Source organism: Festucalex cinctus, chromosome 19 (genome assembly GCF_051991245.1).
Source record: "Festucalex cinctus isolate MCC-2025b chromosome 19, RoL_Fcin_1.0, whole genome shotgun sequence".
Classification (NCBI taxonomy): domain Eukaryota; kingdom Metazoa; phylum Chordata; class Actinopteri; order Syngnathiformes; family Syngnathidae; genus Festucalex; species Festucalex cinctus.
In genome coordinates, this window is record NC_135429.1 from 10,227,671 (window position 1) to 10,239,674 (window position 12,004).

The window sequence follows — 12,004 nt, forward strand, 5'->3', positions numbered from 1 at the left end:
TAAGAGTGTGTTACGAAACAAACGAATAAAGGCCACTTGCCCATTGTTGTGATTGTCTATATTTAGAATAATACATCAATTAAACAAAATACACGTAAAATGTAGTTTAAGAAAAATACTGTACAGTGAAAACAGGAAAATTGGACTTAACCATGTGACGTGGAAAACGAGGGAGGTTCTATTGTACTAAATTACTAAAATCTTCAGGATTAACATCTATTCGGCTTAATTTAACATTCCATCCCATCTATAACTTATTTTCTCGAATGATCCAAATTTCTTAAAATGTTATTAAACCAGTGTACTTTTAATCAATCAAAAACGTAAAATTTTGCTCCCGTACTTGCAACGTGGTACCTTCGGTGCGATGACGCATTTCCGGGTGCGTGAATTTCCCCACGTGAAAAGTAGCATTTGACATTGTCGAGCGTTTATCGTTTATGAAGCGGAATATAAATTATAATCAAATAAATTACAATTGATTTCAGACGGTGAGTGAACATTATTTCTTGTGGTGTTACTATGAAAATGTTCTTTAGCATGATCATGTTTGGTTCTAGCTAGCATTGTTTACAGTAGTACAGTATAACACTTTAGTACACAGAAAACAAGGTACATTAAACCATAAACGATAAGATTCAGCCTTATATGCAGATAATGAAAATATGCAACATAGCACAATATAAATTACATGTTTGTTGAAGCATTAAAACGTATAAATAACCCGTCTACATTTGTTTATCAGAAACAAAATGGCATCTTCCTGTACGCAGCTGTGTATCAAACACAGACTTCTTCGTCCTGTCAGGACAGTGGCTTTGAGCACCTGCACTCAAGTTCGTCACTGCTGCACAGTCACAAGGCCTCGCCATCCTCCAGCTGTCACTGGAACTCAAACAAAATATCAGCAGGGACAACACATCCGCTTTTACAGTGACTTGATTGATAAACATCAGGCAAATAAAGATGTCACAAACCAGTTAATACACTTTAAGGATGCTGTGCCGCTAAATGAAAGCCCTACATCATTAGGTATATAATTTGTGGATGTATTATTTTGAAAGATATTGACAAGGAGGTGACAATGTTTTTTCTTGTCTTTAGACCTGGATGCCGCCACTGGATTGTATGCACTGGAAGAGATTGACGACGAAGAGGCTGCGAGTCTAGCACCTTTTCCCGTCATCCCTCCAGCCTCCACATCTCTCAAAGACTACGTCGACCAGTCGGAGACTCTCACAAAACTAGTGCAGCTTGGTAAATCATGAAGAATAATGTGAATCGTATAGTTTTGCAGTGTTTATGATAGTGTTTTACCAACAGGGGTGAACCTTTGGAAGCTGGAGCAGAGGCCCAACGTGGGCTCCATGCTGCTCCGTCTTGACTTCGATACAGACGTGGCTCCGAGGTTGCTCTTCCTCAAAGGCATCGGTGTGGACGACTCTCGTCTGGGCTATATCATCACACGCAACCCGTTTGTCCTTACCGAGGATTTGGAAAACCTTCAGGCCAGGTGACAGTAAATTGCATCTAAAATGGAACCTGTTCTCATCAAGAACAATTTATATTTGGTGTAATTTGTCCCAGAGTCAGAACTGTTGCAGTTCTAAAACTAATTGTTAATTGTACAGGCATTTTTATCAACATTTTTACATTATGAAGTAATTCACTGGTCAATTGATTTACAAGGTCTATTTTTCCTGAACGCTTAAACTGCACCTTTTTTCAGCCTCTATTGAATTAATCATGTTTTCTCGCTCGTTTTCTCCGGTGAAGAGTCAACTATCTCAAGTCCAAGAAGTTCACGGCCGAGAATGTTGCGTCGATGGTTTCCAGAGCGCCTTACCTTCTCAACTTCAGCGTGAAGAGGCTGGACAACCGTCTGGGTTTCTATCAGCAGCAGCTGAACCTCAGTGCGTCCAACGTAAGCATTTTCGCTGTTTAAATATTATTGTTTTAGAAAAGGAACAACACGGATGCTGATATTCACAGTGGTGTGACGATGTTTCAAACAAGATTTTTTTTTTTTTTTTTTTCCCCAGACTCGTAACATTGTTGCACGTCTGCCCAGACTGTTGTGTGGCAGTTTGGAACCTGTTAAAGAAAATCTAAAGGTGAAACAATAATAAAAATACGGCAAAATCAATTATTAACATACATTTTATTTACAATGCGTTTGTATTCATATGTCCGTTGCCTTTCCAGGTGTGCGAAATTGAGCTTGGCTTCAAAGCCAATGAGATCCAGCACATCGTCTTGGCTGTACCCAAAATTCTGACGGCCAACAAACGCAAGTTGACTCAAATATTTGACTTCCTCCATAACACCATGAAGGTGCCACATCACCTGATCGCCAAGTTCCCACAGGTACTTTGAACTTCAACTGCAGTGTTTAAATTTACCCAAGTATCTTTGTTCATTCTTAATTCCAACTTCCATCAGGTCTTTAACGCTAAGTTCCTGCGCATTAGAGAGCGCCACCTGTTCCTGCAGTACCTGGGAAGGGCACACTATGATCGAGATCAACCAAACTATGTTTCCCTGGAGCGCTTGGCATCATCTCCGGATGACATTTTTTGCACTGAGGTAGCTTTGGCCACCCTGGAAGATTTTTACCTGTTTCAAAAGACACTTTAAAATAAGAAGCAAGAGGATGAAGAAGACACAATGCACAATTTTAAACAAGTGTCCTGGTGTCACACTGCACATAGGCAAACATACGCTCACATTCACAGTTTAAGAATAATTTAGAATCTTTAATGAGCTTAACCTGCATATTTTTGTAATGTGGGAGGAAACTGATGTAACTGGAGAAAACCCATACAAGTTTGGGGGGGCATGGGGAGAATAAGAAAACTCCACACCAGAAGGTGGGAGCCTGAATTCAAACTCCTAACTTCAGGACTGTGCGGCACATGGCCTAACCGCTCATCTACTGCCTATATACTGTAAATATAAAAAGGCAATTTTCCATAATATTTTAAGTCGATATGCAGTCATTGAGACCGTACACAGGGTTTAAAAATGTAAAAAATAAAAAAAATTGTAAATGTGCTTAATACCAGTGTATCCAGTTTTTTAATATTTCGGTTTCACATTTTTAGCTGTTTATGAACTACAAACTGTTCTGTGTACAACTAGAACTATACTACGCTCCTTGAATTTAAAATAACTGTCATTAATTTCATTTGAAAATATATGTAAAATAAAAATGTATTAATTTCCATTTCCAGTTTGTTTGTTTTTTGTTTTTAACACAGGGAAAGAGTGTGCTTCAGACTGAGGTCTGCTTTTTATATTTTCCTCTTTGCATACATATTTTAAAAGCATACGATAATTTACTGAATAATACTGAGACATTTTTAAATTTCTGTCGTTTTTCCCAGTTATGTTTCTCAATGTAAAATTTGACGTTTTCTAAATATCTGTCCAACGTAGATTTGCGCATGCGCCCCCCATCGGATTTTACCTTACCCACAATGCATCCCGGTCCTTCCCAAAGTTAGTTCAACATGGCGTCGAGGGCACCAGGTAAAAATGTCCCTCTCGAGTAAATGATGTCAAATTTATATCCTTCCGAAATGGGCACTGTAGAATTACGCAAGTAGGCGTGGTGTTAACTAATAGTCGGTTTGACTTATGTGCGTTTTATGCCTGTCACGTGCTTTTGGACTCATTTGTCTTGCATTCGTCCTCTTGTTTGTCCTCCCTGCTAGCTGACACTAATGGCTCGCGTCTGCGAGGCGAATGTGCTAATTGTTCCCGAATAATTTGTATCTTTTTAATATTACTTTCGATGGTTAATGTTTGCTTCGGATTACATTCATTTCTGCTTGACATTGATTGGCGATCTCACTTAATGCATTGGTTGTCAACTTTTTACACGCCACTTTCAAATAAGACTTAGCTTTGCAAATACCACCATCGTCAACATTACATACAGTTTAAATAGTAACGTAGGCTTTGGAAATATGTAAAGAAAAACTGTTACTCTGCTATACAATTGTTTCAACGCTATGTAGTTTGATACCTGCACCACTTGAGGGGAGCTTGTGTAACATGGCTGAAAATGACAGCTAGAAATGGCGAGCTCACCTTCCAGGTGTCTAAATTTCATTTAAGATACTGTAATTATGGTAGTCTAATAATAATCTGTTTTTCCTTGCAGTGGCTTCAGGCAGGTTTATGTCCAGTTTTTACAAATGGTACTACAACAAGTGTGGTTTCAACAAGCTTGGTAAGCACAGAAAGGTAATATGATCTTAAAATGGCGAACAGAAGCTACATGTTGACTCTGGCAGGTTTAATGCGAGATGACACAATGTATGAGAACGACGACGTGAAGGAGGCCGTGCGGAGGCTTCCGGAGAAAGTGTACAACGATCGCATATTTCGCATGAAGAGAGCTATGGATCTGTCCATGAAACAGCAGATCCTCCCCAAGGACCAGTGGACGAAATATGAGGAGGTACAGAAAAGGTTTTCCCAAGCGTTCGTTTTTTTTGCATCCATATTTTTTTTTGACGACACTTTCCGTCTGTTTAGGATGACCCCTACCTGATGCCGTACCTGGATGAGGTGACCCGTGAGAGGAAAGAAAGAGAGGAATGGATGAGAAAATGAATGAAAGAGAAAGAGCTTAATCCTCGAATGAATATCCTCGGTGTTGTATATTTAAAATAATGAAAGTCATTAAAATGTTCACTTTGAAACAAGGCTGCCTTATTGACATGAAAATTATTACATTCTTACATAAGTCTAAATTTTGGGATTTGCTGGGAAATGTAAAATTAGAGGTGCTGAAAAGAAAAAGGTAATTAATTAGATGCTGGGTGTAATCTCAATCAGTCTTTTGTTGAATTTTAACAATTTACTTTTAACACTGATTTTGCAGTATTTTTAAAAAATATATTTCACTTTTTTATTAATTCAAATTTTACCTCCCCCCAAAAAATATTTCTTTTTGTTAAAAAAAAAAAACAGAGTGCCTTTATTGTTAAATTTTGATTTCCATAAAATATCCTTTGTCTCCAAAAGTACAACTTTTTATTGAAAAAAATTCAAGTCATTCCGATATGAATTTAAAAAAAAAATACACGTATAAAGATAAGTAATTTTTCACCCAAATAACTTTTTTGCTTAAAATTTGTAAATGTATAGTGAACAACCTCATATTATGGATTCATCTATTTGCAGATTTAGTTGTCATCTATACCTTATTCGCAAAAATAAAAATTCCTTTTTAGCTAGTGCATTGTTTTTTATTGGGGGAGGTGCCGAGTATGCTATTTGACTAATATGTAGAGATGAGATACTCCCAAGGCATTAGAGTCAGAAGGGAAGTCTGTATTCTACATAAACACAAACATGTACATTGCGTCCAAGAAGCGATCCGATTGTTTAGTTGTTCTTTTGTGCCCGCCTGTCGTTGACTTCCGTAATGGTCTCGATGAAGTTCCCCATCACATCACTAAAGGACTTCAACATGGACACCCCCAGCTCGTTGTTGGTCTCATGAATATCCGGATCGTAGGCGCCCAATAGGGGGGTGCACACCTCCACGTCCCCTCTCCCGGCTCCCGCCAGCATCCCGAGCAGCTGCTCTCTGACCTCCCGAAAGAGCGCCCCGTCGTACCGCTGCAAGGCCGTGTCGTCCAGCGGGTACGCTGCGTCCTCCGGGTAGCATTCACGAGGAATGGGGAGCTCTACGTACCTCAACTTGGGGAACCCTGCCGCCAATGCGCTCACGAGCCTCCGCAGGTCCCGCGCGCTCAGAGGGTTGCCCAGCAGTTTGAGCTCCTCCAGCGCCCGGCAGCCGGACAGCGCGTCCGCCAAGGCGGCCCCGTCCTCCGCGTCGCACTCCTCCAAGGCCAGGCTGACTAGCGTGGCCGAGCAGCGGCCCAGCAGCTTGATGAAGGGGGCGGCGAAGTCGTCCAGCACGGGGTGGCCGCTCAGGTCCAGACGCAGCAGGTACTCGCTGTGTAGGCTGTTGGCCAGGTAGGTCATGTCCACGCGACTCAGGCAGCAGTTGGCCAGCTCCAAGCTTTCAAGCGGGGTCTGGAGGGGGCTGGCTCAACACAGAAAAAGAGCATTACAAATGGTTATAGACAGTTGAAATATATTTTGAAAATGTAATATTTTTTGTTGTTCTTGGGTGGTGGGGTGGATACAATTTCTTGAAACCTGACTTGTTCTAAAGGACTTCTCAACACAAATATGACCAAATCCATAATTATTTCTCAGAATAATACTTTTTTTTTTTTTACAAGAAAGACTTACTCAAAAGTTTGCCTTTGTCTGTTGTTGCTTATCAAAATTTTTTGTTTTAATTTTTTTTTTCTTTCGTAAATACAAAGTCTTGGCTAAAAAAAAAAAAAAAAAAATCCCCCAAAAATTCCCCCACCTAAAAGTAGATTTTGTGAATTACAACAGCTTATTTTCATTATTAGTACTTAAAATTATTTGATTTATTTAATACAGCTTTTTACGTGCAACATTTGACTTTTTTTTTCATCAAGTTTTTCCATTAAAGTATTTTTTACCATTAACACTCACTGTTTCACACTATAATAGATTTTTCTCATTTTTTTCATCTTTTTCATTAAAAAAATATAAATGTCCTCAATATTTTTATCTAAAAGGAAAATGTTTCTAAAAATACTTTTTTTTTTTTTTTTTTACTAATGAATGTTCAAATAAGGCAAGTATCTTCCAAACAAAACAAAAAAAAAATCATAAAGAAATTACGATTTATTATTAAAAAAACAATAATAAAAATTCTCAGAGATTCTCACCTGAGGAGTTTCCTCAGGTGTCCCGTGAGCGTGGAGAATCCCACGGAGAGCTCGGTCAGGCTGGTGAGTTTGGCCATAAGGTTCCCGAGGACCGCCATCAGCTGTTGGTCGTCCGCTCCCAACCGCCGCACGTCTAGTGCCCCCGTCGGCAGCGTGAGGGACCGCAGCCTCGGGAAGTCCACCTTGGAGAGCATCACCTCCAGGTGAGCGGCTTCCAACGGGACGTTGTGCACCACTTCCAACTTCGTTATACCCTCGGGCCTGGCTAGTCGCAGGACGTAGAAGAGCTGCTTGAGGGCGAGCGAATCAGCCCGGAAGGTCACGAAACGCAGCTTGAGGGGCGAGTGTCGCGCCAGTATCAGTGCCTGCGTCACCAGCTCGTAGTTGCGGCCCGTGACGAATCCGTTGAGACGCACGTCCACGGCGGCGTAGAACGCCGAGGGGGGCACGTCGTCGCCGGCCTGCATTGCCGCCACCGTCTCATAGCACAGCTGGCTCAGCAGCCCGGTGCGAGCCCAGCGGCCCAGGGTGGTCCCACACGGACACGCCTGCCTCTCCACATCCCTCAAGGATGTCAGGTCTACCATGTGCAGGATTTTGGCATATGTGCTCAGTGGGGAAAGCACGTAGTCCTTTTGGAAACGGGGACAGATACAATTTGATTTTATCCCAACTACAGTGACAAGTAGCCTAAGTTGGTGTTTTGGGAAATACGAACCGTTGCTTAGTTGTTTCGTTTTTGTTGTCTTGAGTTGCGAGCGAAAAATAAAAGTTACAAGTTCACAACAATAAATAAAGTCTAATTTCCCATTTGATGCCACTCCATCAAAGTTTACTGTCAAACCTAACATAAAATTACATTTTAGATTAAATTTTTATTTAAAACAATCACAACTTTGCCTTCTATAAAAGGCCACTAGCTTACTAACATATGCTAACATATAATGGGAAAAGCCTTACATGAGCTAACAAAACTAGCATCTATGTTAAACTGATGATTAGCCTGATGCTACACGTCATAGACTGGTTATATTGAAACTAATGTCAAAATGTTGTGGTCGTCTGTATTGAAAACAACCACAAAAGTAAAAGCCTTACACAGGATAACAAAAGAGGCATTGACGTGGTGTTAAAACCCTTGAAGCAACATGTTTAGCTTAATGCTAACATATAATGGTAATGCCATAGATGGGCTAATGAAACTAGCATTCATTTTAATTGAAGTCATTAAGAATTTTCTTTCGTTGTAGATCTAGTGGGGAATTTAAATTACAGTGTCAGACTTTTCAAAAATGTAAAAATATTCAGGATTATACAAAATAATTTTAAAAAATTGATAACGTGAATTATAGTAAAGAAGCTACCTTCAATCCGGTGCACAGTGCAGTGAGACAGGGGCGGCACGTGCGCGAGGTCAGGTCATCGGGGCAGTCGACCGTCTGGCCCAGGAGTTTTCCCAAGTGGAGCTCGGGCAGCGGCCACGTGCGCACCAACGCTCGCAGCAACTCTGGCCGCTCATGCAGATAGCAGGCCTTGAAGAGGTGCGGGTACGCGTGAAAAGACACGCAAGCCAGGTTCTGCTCGGCACTCGGGCCACTCCGGACGAAGGCCTCGGATGACAGAAAGCGCAGCGACTTCATGCTCGGGCGGGCCGTCCGAGTGACAAAGAAGTGCGTTTGTGCTGCCTTCTGCCTGCTTGTTTTGCTTTGGTGCCAGGCTGTTAATGAGGAACGAAGTCTCGTGGTAGGTGAGAAGGGGGCGGGTTATTTATAGGAACAGCTGTCTCCCGTCCTTTGCCGGTCACAGGGTCTATTAGTGGTGACCCACTTTTTCCACAGGTCATTGCTGATTTTTGGTGGAATTTTACAATAACCTGAGACTGGCAGAATCAGACATTTTTAAAATATAACGTCGGAAATTTACACCAGTCAAGTCCTATTTTTCGTGGGGAAACTCAACGTACAATGGTTGCTACGAGTGCCTCAATTTATTCTCAAATCAGTGAAATGAAAAACATTACTGCATTTTCAGTAAAACAAAATTTACAAGAACAAATTTGCATTTTTTTTTAAATCAAGTTTAATAGATAAAAGATAAAAACATTATACACTTAACAGAATTGTCATGTTTTTTAAATTTGTATTGTAAAATTATATAATCTTGCATCTTAAATAGTAAGAATAACAAACATGAGTACTTTAGCTAAAGTATTTTTAAATCAATATTGCTCCTAGTTTTATTATATTAAGATAAAACCTTGCATGATTCATCTTTTTTATATTTGAGTTAAAACTTAAAACTATTATTCTAAGTGTATTTTTTTTATTGAAATAAAAACTGAGCATTTTCTTAATAATATGCCTTTTTGCCAAGTAAAAGACAACTAAAGAGAGAAAAAAATATTTTATTCTCATATGATGACTTGTTATAAAAAACAAACATCTTTTTCTTAAATAATAAAAGAAAAAAAAACTTGGTTCCTCACTACCTTACTGCCCCCCTCCCACTAGATTACCAGTACTTTTTTGTTTTAATTTTTTCCGGTATGGCATTAATAGTCCTTTGTAATCAGAGAAAAAAAGGCCTGTGGAAGAGATGAGTGGGAAAAGTTAGTCGTAGTATGACACATTTTGTCCCACCCACTCAAACTTTCTTCGGAAAAAAACCTGCTCAAGCACTTTCTGAAAGTCCTGACATGAAAAAAATGTCTTAGCAGACACATTTTTGATGACGTTAAAGGAAACAAAGTCTGCCTCATGACAGAAAAAAAAAAATCAACATTTTTTTGCAAATTGGTAGTCCCAATTTTTTTTTTTTTTTTTTTTAACATAACTAACACGTGACTGTATAACTAGTTCCAAGTCTCTGTTGGTTAAAAGGTCGGTTGCGCTACACACTTAGGCTGCACAGTCTATTGAAAAAATATCGATATTGTTATATTGGCCCATGTACTAATATGCATATCGCAAAGACATGCAATAAGTTTCATAAGGAATTTTATACTTTGCTCTGAATTTGACCAGTCAGAACATTCTCAAATTTGTCATAATTAATCAACTAAGAAAATATTGAGCTTGCTTAGTTTGCTGCATGAATTTTTTAAAAATTCTTTCGTTAGTTAATACAAATATCACTTCTTTAGGTTCACGTTAAATATTGCAGTAATATTGATATCACTATATTCAACAACTATATCGCATGTTTTTGCAATATGGTGCAGCCCTACTACACGCATTCTTTGACGGCGAGGGCGGGCGTGGGTCCGATGTGCGTCCAGATGTAACCTTTCTGCGGACGCACGGGCATGGTGGGGAACGGCGCGCTCCGCGACTTGAAGTACTCGGACGGCGCGTGGCACACGAAGTCCAGGTACTCCATCTTCCTGGGCAGGTCCTCCTCCGGACCTCAAAGCGGAAACCAAAACAAAATCATTCACCGTCAGGTTCAGCACTTGACAAGAAAGCCAAGTCACGTAGCCAGAGGAGTAATGAGCATGCCACCATTTAAGTGCCTTCAATTAACCCCAAGTTCAGCGGTTCTAATAGGCTATATTGGTCTTATTTATACCGCAAAACATGGCATTAGATCAGAGTGAAGCTAGCTTACCCAAAATGTACGTGCCAGCGTCAAAGTGATCTTTGGGACTGGCCTGCGTGGGAATGAGCCAGGTGAGCGCGGCGCTCTTCTCGCAGTACTGGTCCTGAACGAAGCCTCGTATCTGGGCGTAGTACGCCTTCCCGTCCTCCTCGTCCGTCACCTTGATCACGTCGCCGATCTGGTAGTACACGCCCTGCCGTGAGGCCGCACCGCTTAGAAAAGTCCAAGGCAAAGATCGGAGGGTGGGGTGGAGGACAGTCCGAGTACCTTATAAAACACTGACTCGGAAGTGATGATTGTGGCGACGGATTCGGGCGCTCTGATTGGCTGAGGAGTAGACGAGGGTTTGTGAGGTTTGGGGAAATAGTATGCATTTAAAGCAACAGATGCGCGTCTTACTTACATTCTTGAGTTTAAAAATGTGTCTCCTGCCCTTGCCTTTGGTGGACACTTTCTTCTCGGAGGCGGGGGCTTTGTACTTGGTGCTCCTCAGGCGTGCCGACCGCCTGTGTATTTCCTGCTTTGACTGAACAGCATAAAAAAACAAACAAAAAAAAATCAATCAACTTTACTACAGACATCACGCTTACGGTTTATTCCACTTACAAGTAGTTTTGCTGGCATATTTTCCTTGCTAGCCTTCTTCCTTCCGTCCACCTCAGACCTGCTTTTCTTTGTTTCCTTCTACCTTAGACCTTCTGTTTTTTCTTTGCTCCTGACTTAAAATTATTTCACATTATTCCCAGTACCACACGTGTGTATGAAGACAATCCACGTATATAGTGGACCTTCTTTGTTCCAGTGCAATTTGTCCCACTTTCAATATATATTCAATATTTATTCATTTTGTCATTGTGAAAATAACATGGTTATAAACAACAACGAGAAATCGTTATGAGCAACAAATACTGGCGTAATATATCAAAGTGCAGATGTGCATATAGGATGGTATCAGGGATCACACTAATAGCAAGCTTTGTCTTGTTTACCTGCTTGCCTCCACCATTGCTGGGCTGAGTGCTGGAAGACGCGGAGGCTCCCGACGGGGCACCACCGCCGCCGCTACCGGGACCGGTGCTGCTCTTCACCGAGCAATTATTGCACAAAACATCACCCTGGTTCCCTTTCTTCCACATGGACGACGAGTTGGTCTTGCAGACGGCGCAGCATGGCTTCAGTCCCAGCGGCATCCTTCAGACAATGAATAAAAAGAGCCTGCTAACTGACTTTCACCCGTAAACGCGATGATGAGACGCCATACGACGGCACCGATGAGTGTAGGATTGCTCCCTCAATGTAGTCGATAAACTAAGATGCTTAAGTTGTATGTAGAATAAGACTATTCGTTACAGTAAAATCGTCTTCTATAATGTTTATGGTTGGGTAGAGAAAAAAAAAAAAAAAAAAAAAGCAAGTTCTTCTTCGTTGCTGCCCGTTCGCGTTCTTCTTCTACGTTTCATTGTTACGGCTTTGCTGCCATCTGTCGATTAGGATGGTTGACATGCGATTTTAGTCAAGCCAAGTTATAATTTATAAAATAAATAAATAAACAAATAAATAAATAACACCCACAAGTGTGGATTGACCAATAGATTTAATTAAAATAAAATTAA

At 40.7% G+C, this 12,004-nt stretch overlaps 4 protein-coding genes across 4 annotated transcripts; 2 read left to right on the forward strand and 2 right to left on the reverse strand.

Annotated features, from left to right (window-relative positions):
- The first annotated feature begins 354 nt into the window (after positions 1–354).
- Positions 355–3,226, forward strand: mterf3 (mitochondrial transcription termination factor 3). Its single transcript, XM_077507940.1, has 8 exons — positions 355–491; positions 746–1,032; positions 1,105–1,257; positions 1,324–1,513; positions 1,777–1,924; positions 2,043–2,114; positions 2,206–2,367; positions 2,443–3,226. The coding sequence occupies exons 2-8, from the start codon at positions 753–755 to the stop codon at positions 2,635–2,637; spliced, it is 1,200 nt and encodes a 399-aa protein (XP_077364066.1). The 5' UTR covers positions 355–491; positions 746–752; the 3' UTR covers positions 2,638–3,226.
- A 238-nt stretch (positions 3,227–3,464) lies between these two features.
- On the forward strand, positions 3,465–4,715 carry uqcrb (ubiquinol-cytochrome c reductase binding protein). Its single transcript, XM_077507941.1, has 4 exons — positions 3,465–3,531; positions 4,169–4,237; positions 4,302–4,468; positions 4,546–4,715. Exons 1-4 carry the CDS (start codon positions 3,513–3,515, stop codon positions 4,621–4,623), a joined length of 333 nt encoding a protein of 110 aa, XP_077364067.1. The 5' UTR covers positions 3,465–3,512; the 3' UTR covers positions 4,624–4,715.
- Positions 4,716–5,228: 513 nt separating this feature from the next.
- On the reverse strand, positions 5,229–8,504 carry lrrc14b (leucine rich repeat containing 14B). The gene is made up of 3 exons (XM_077507454.1): positions 8,159–8,504; positions 6,795–7,426; positions 5,229–6,067 (listed from the first exon to the last, which is right to left on the reverse strand). The coding sequence occupies exons 1-3, from the start codon at positions 8,432–8,434 to the stop codon at positions 5,401–5,403; spliced, it is 1,575 nt and encodes a 524-aa protein (XP_077363580.1). The 5' UTR covers positions 8,435–8,504; the 3' UTR covers positions 5,229–5,400.
- Positions 8,505–9,182: 678 nt separating this feature from the next.
- On the reverse strand, positions 9,183–11,789 carry gatad1 (GATA zinc finger domain containing 1). Its single transcript, XM_077506867.1, has 5 exons — positions 11,381–11,789; positions 10,795–10,917; positions 10,659–10,718; positions 10,401–10,584; positions 9,183–10,198 (listed from the first exon to the last, which is right to left on the reverse strand). The coding sequence occupies exons 1-5, from the start codon at positions 11,579–11,581 to the stop codon at positions 10,020–10,022; spliced, it is 747 nt and encodes a 248-aa protein (XP_077362993.1). The 5' UTR covers positions 11,582–11,789; the 3' UTR covers positions 9,183–10,019.
- Between the last annotated feature and the right edge of the window lie 215 nt (positions 11,790–12,004).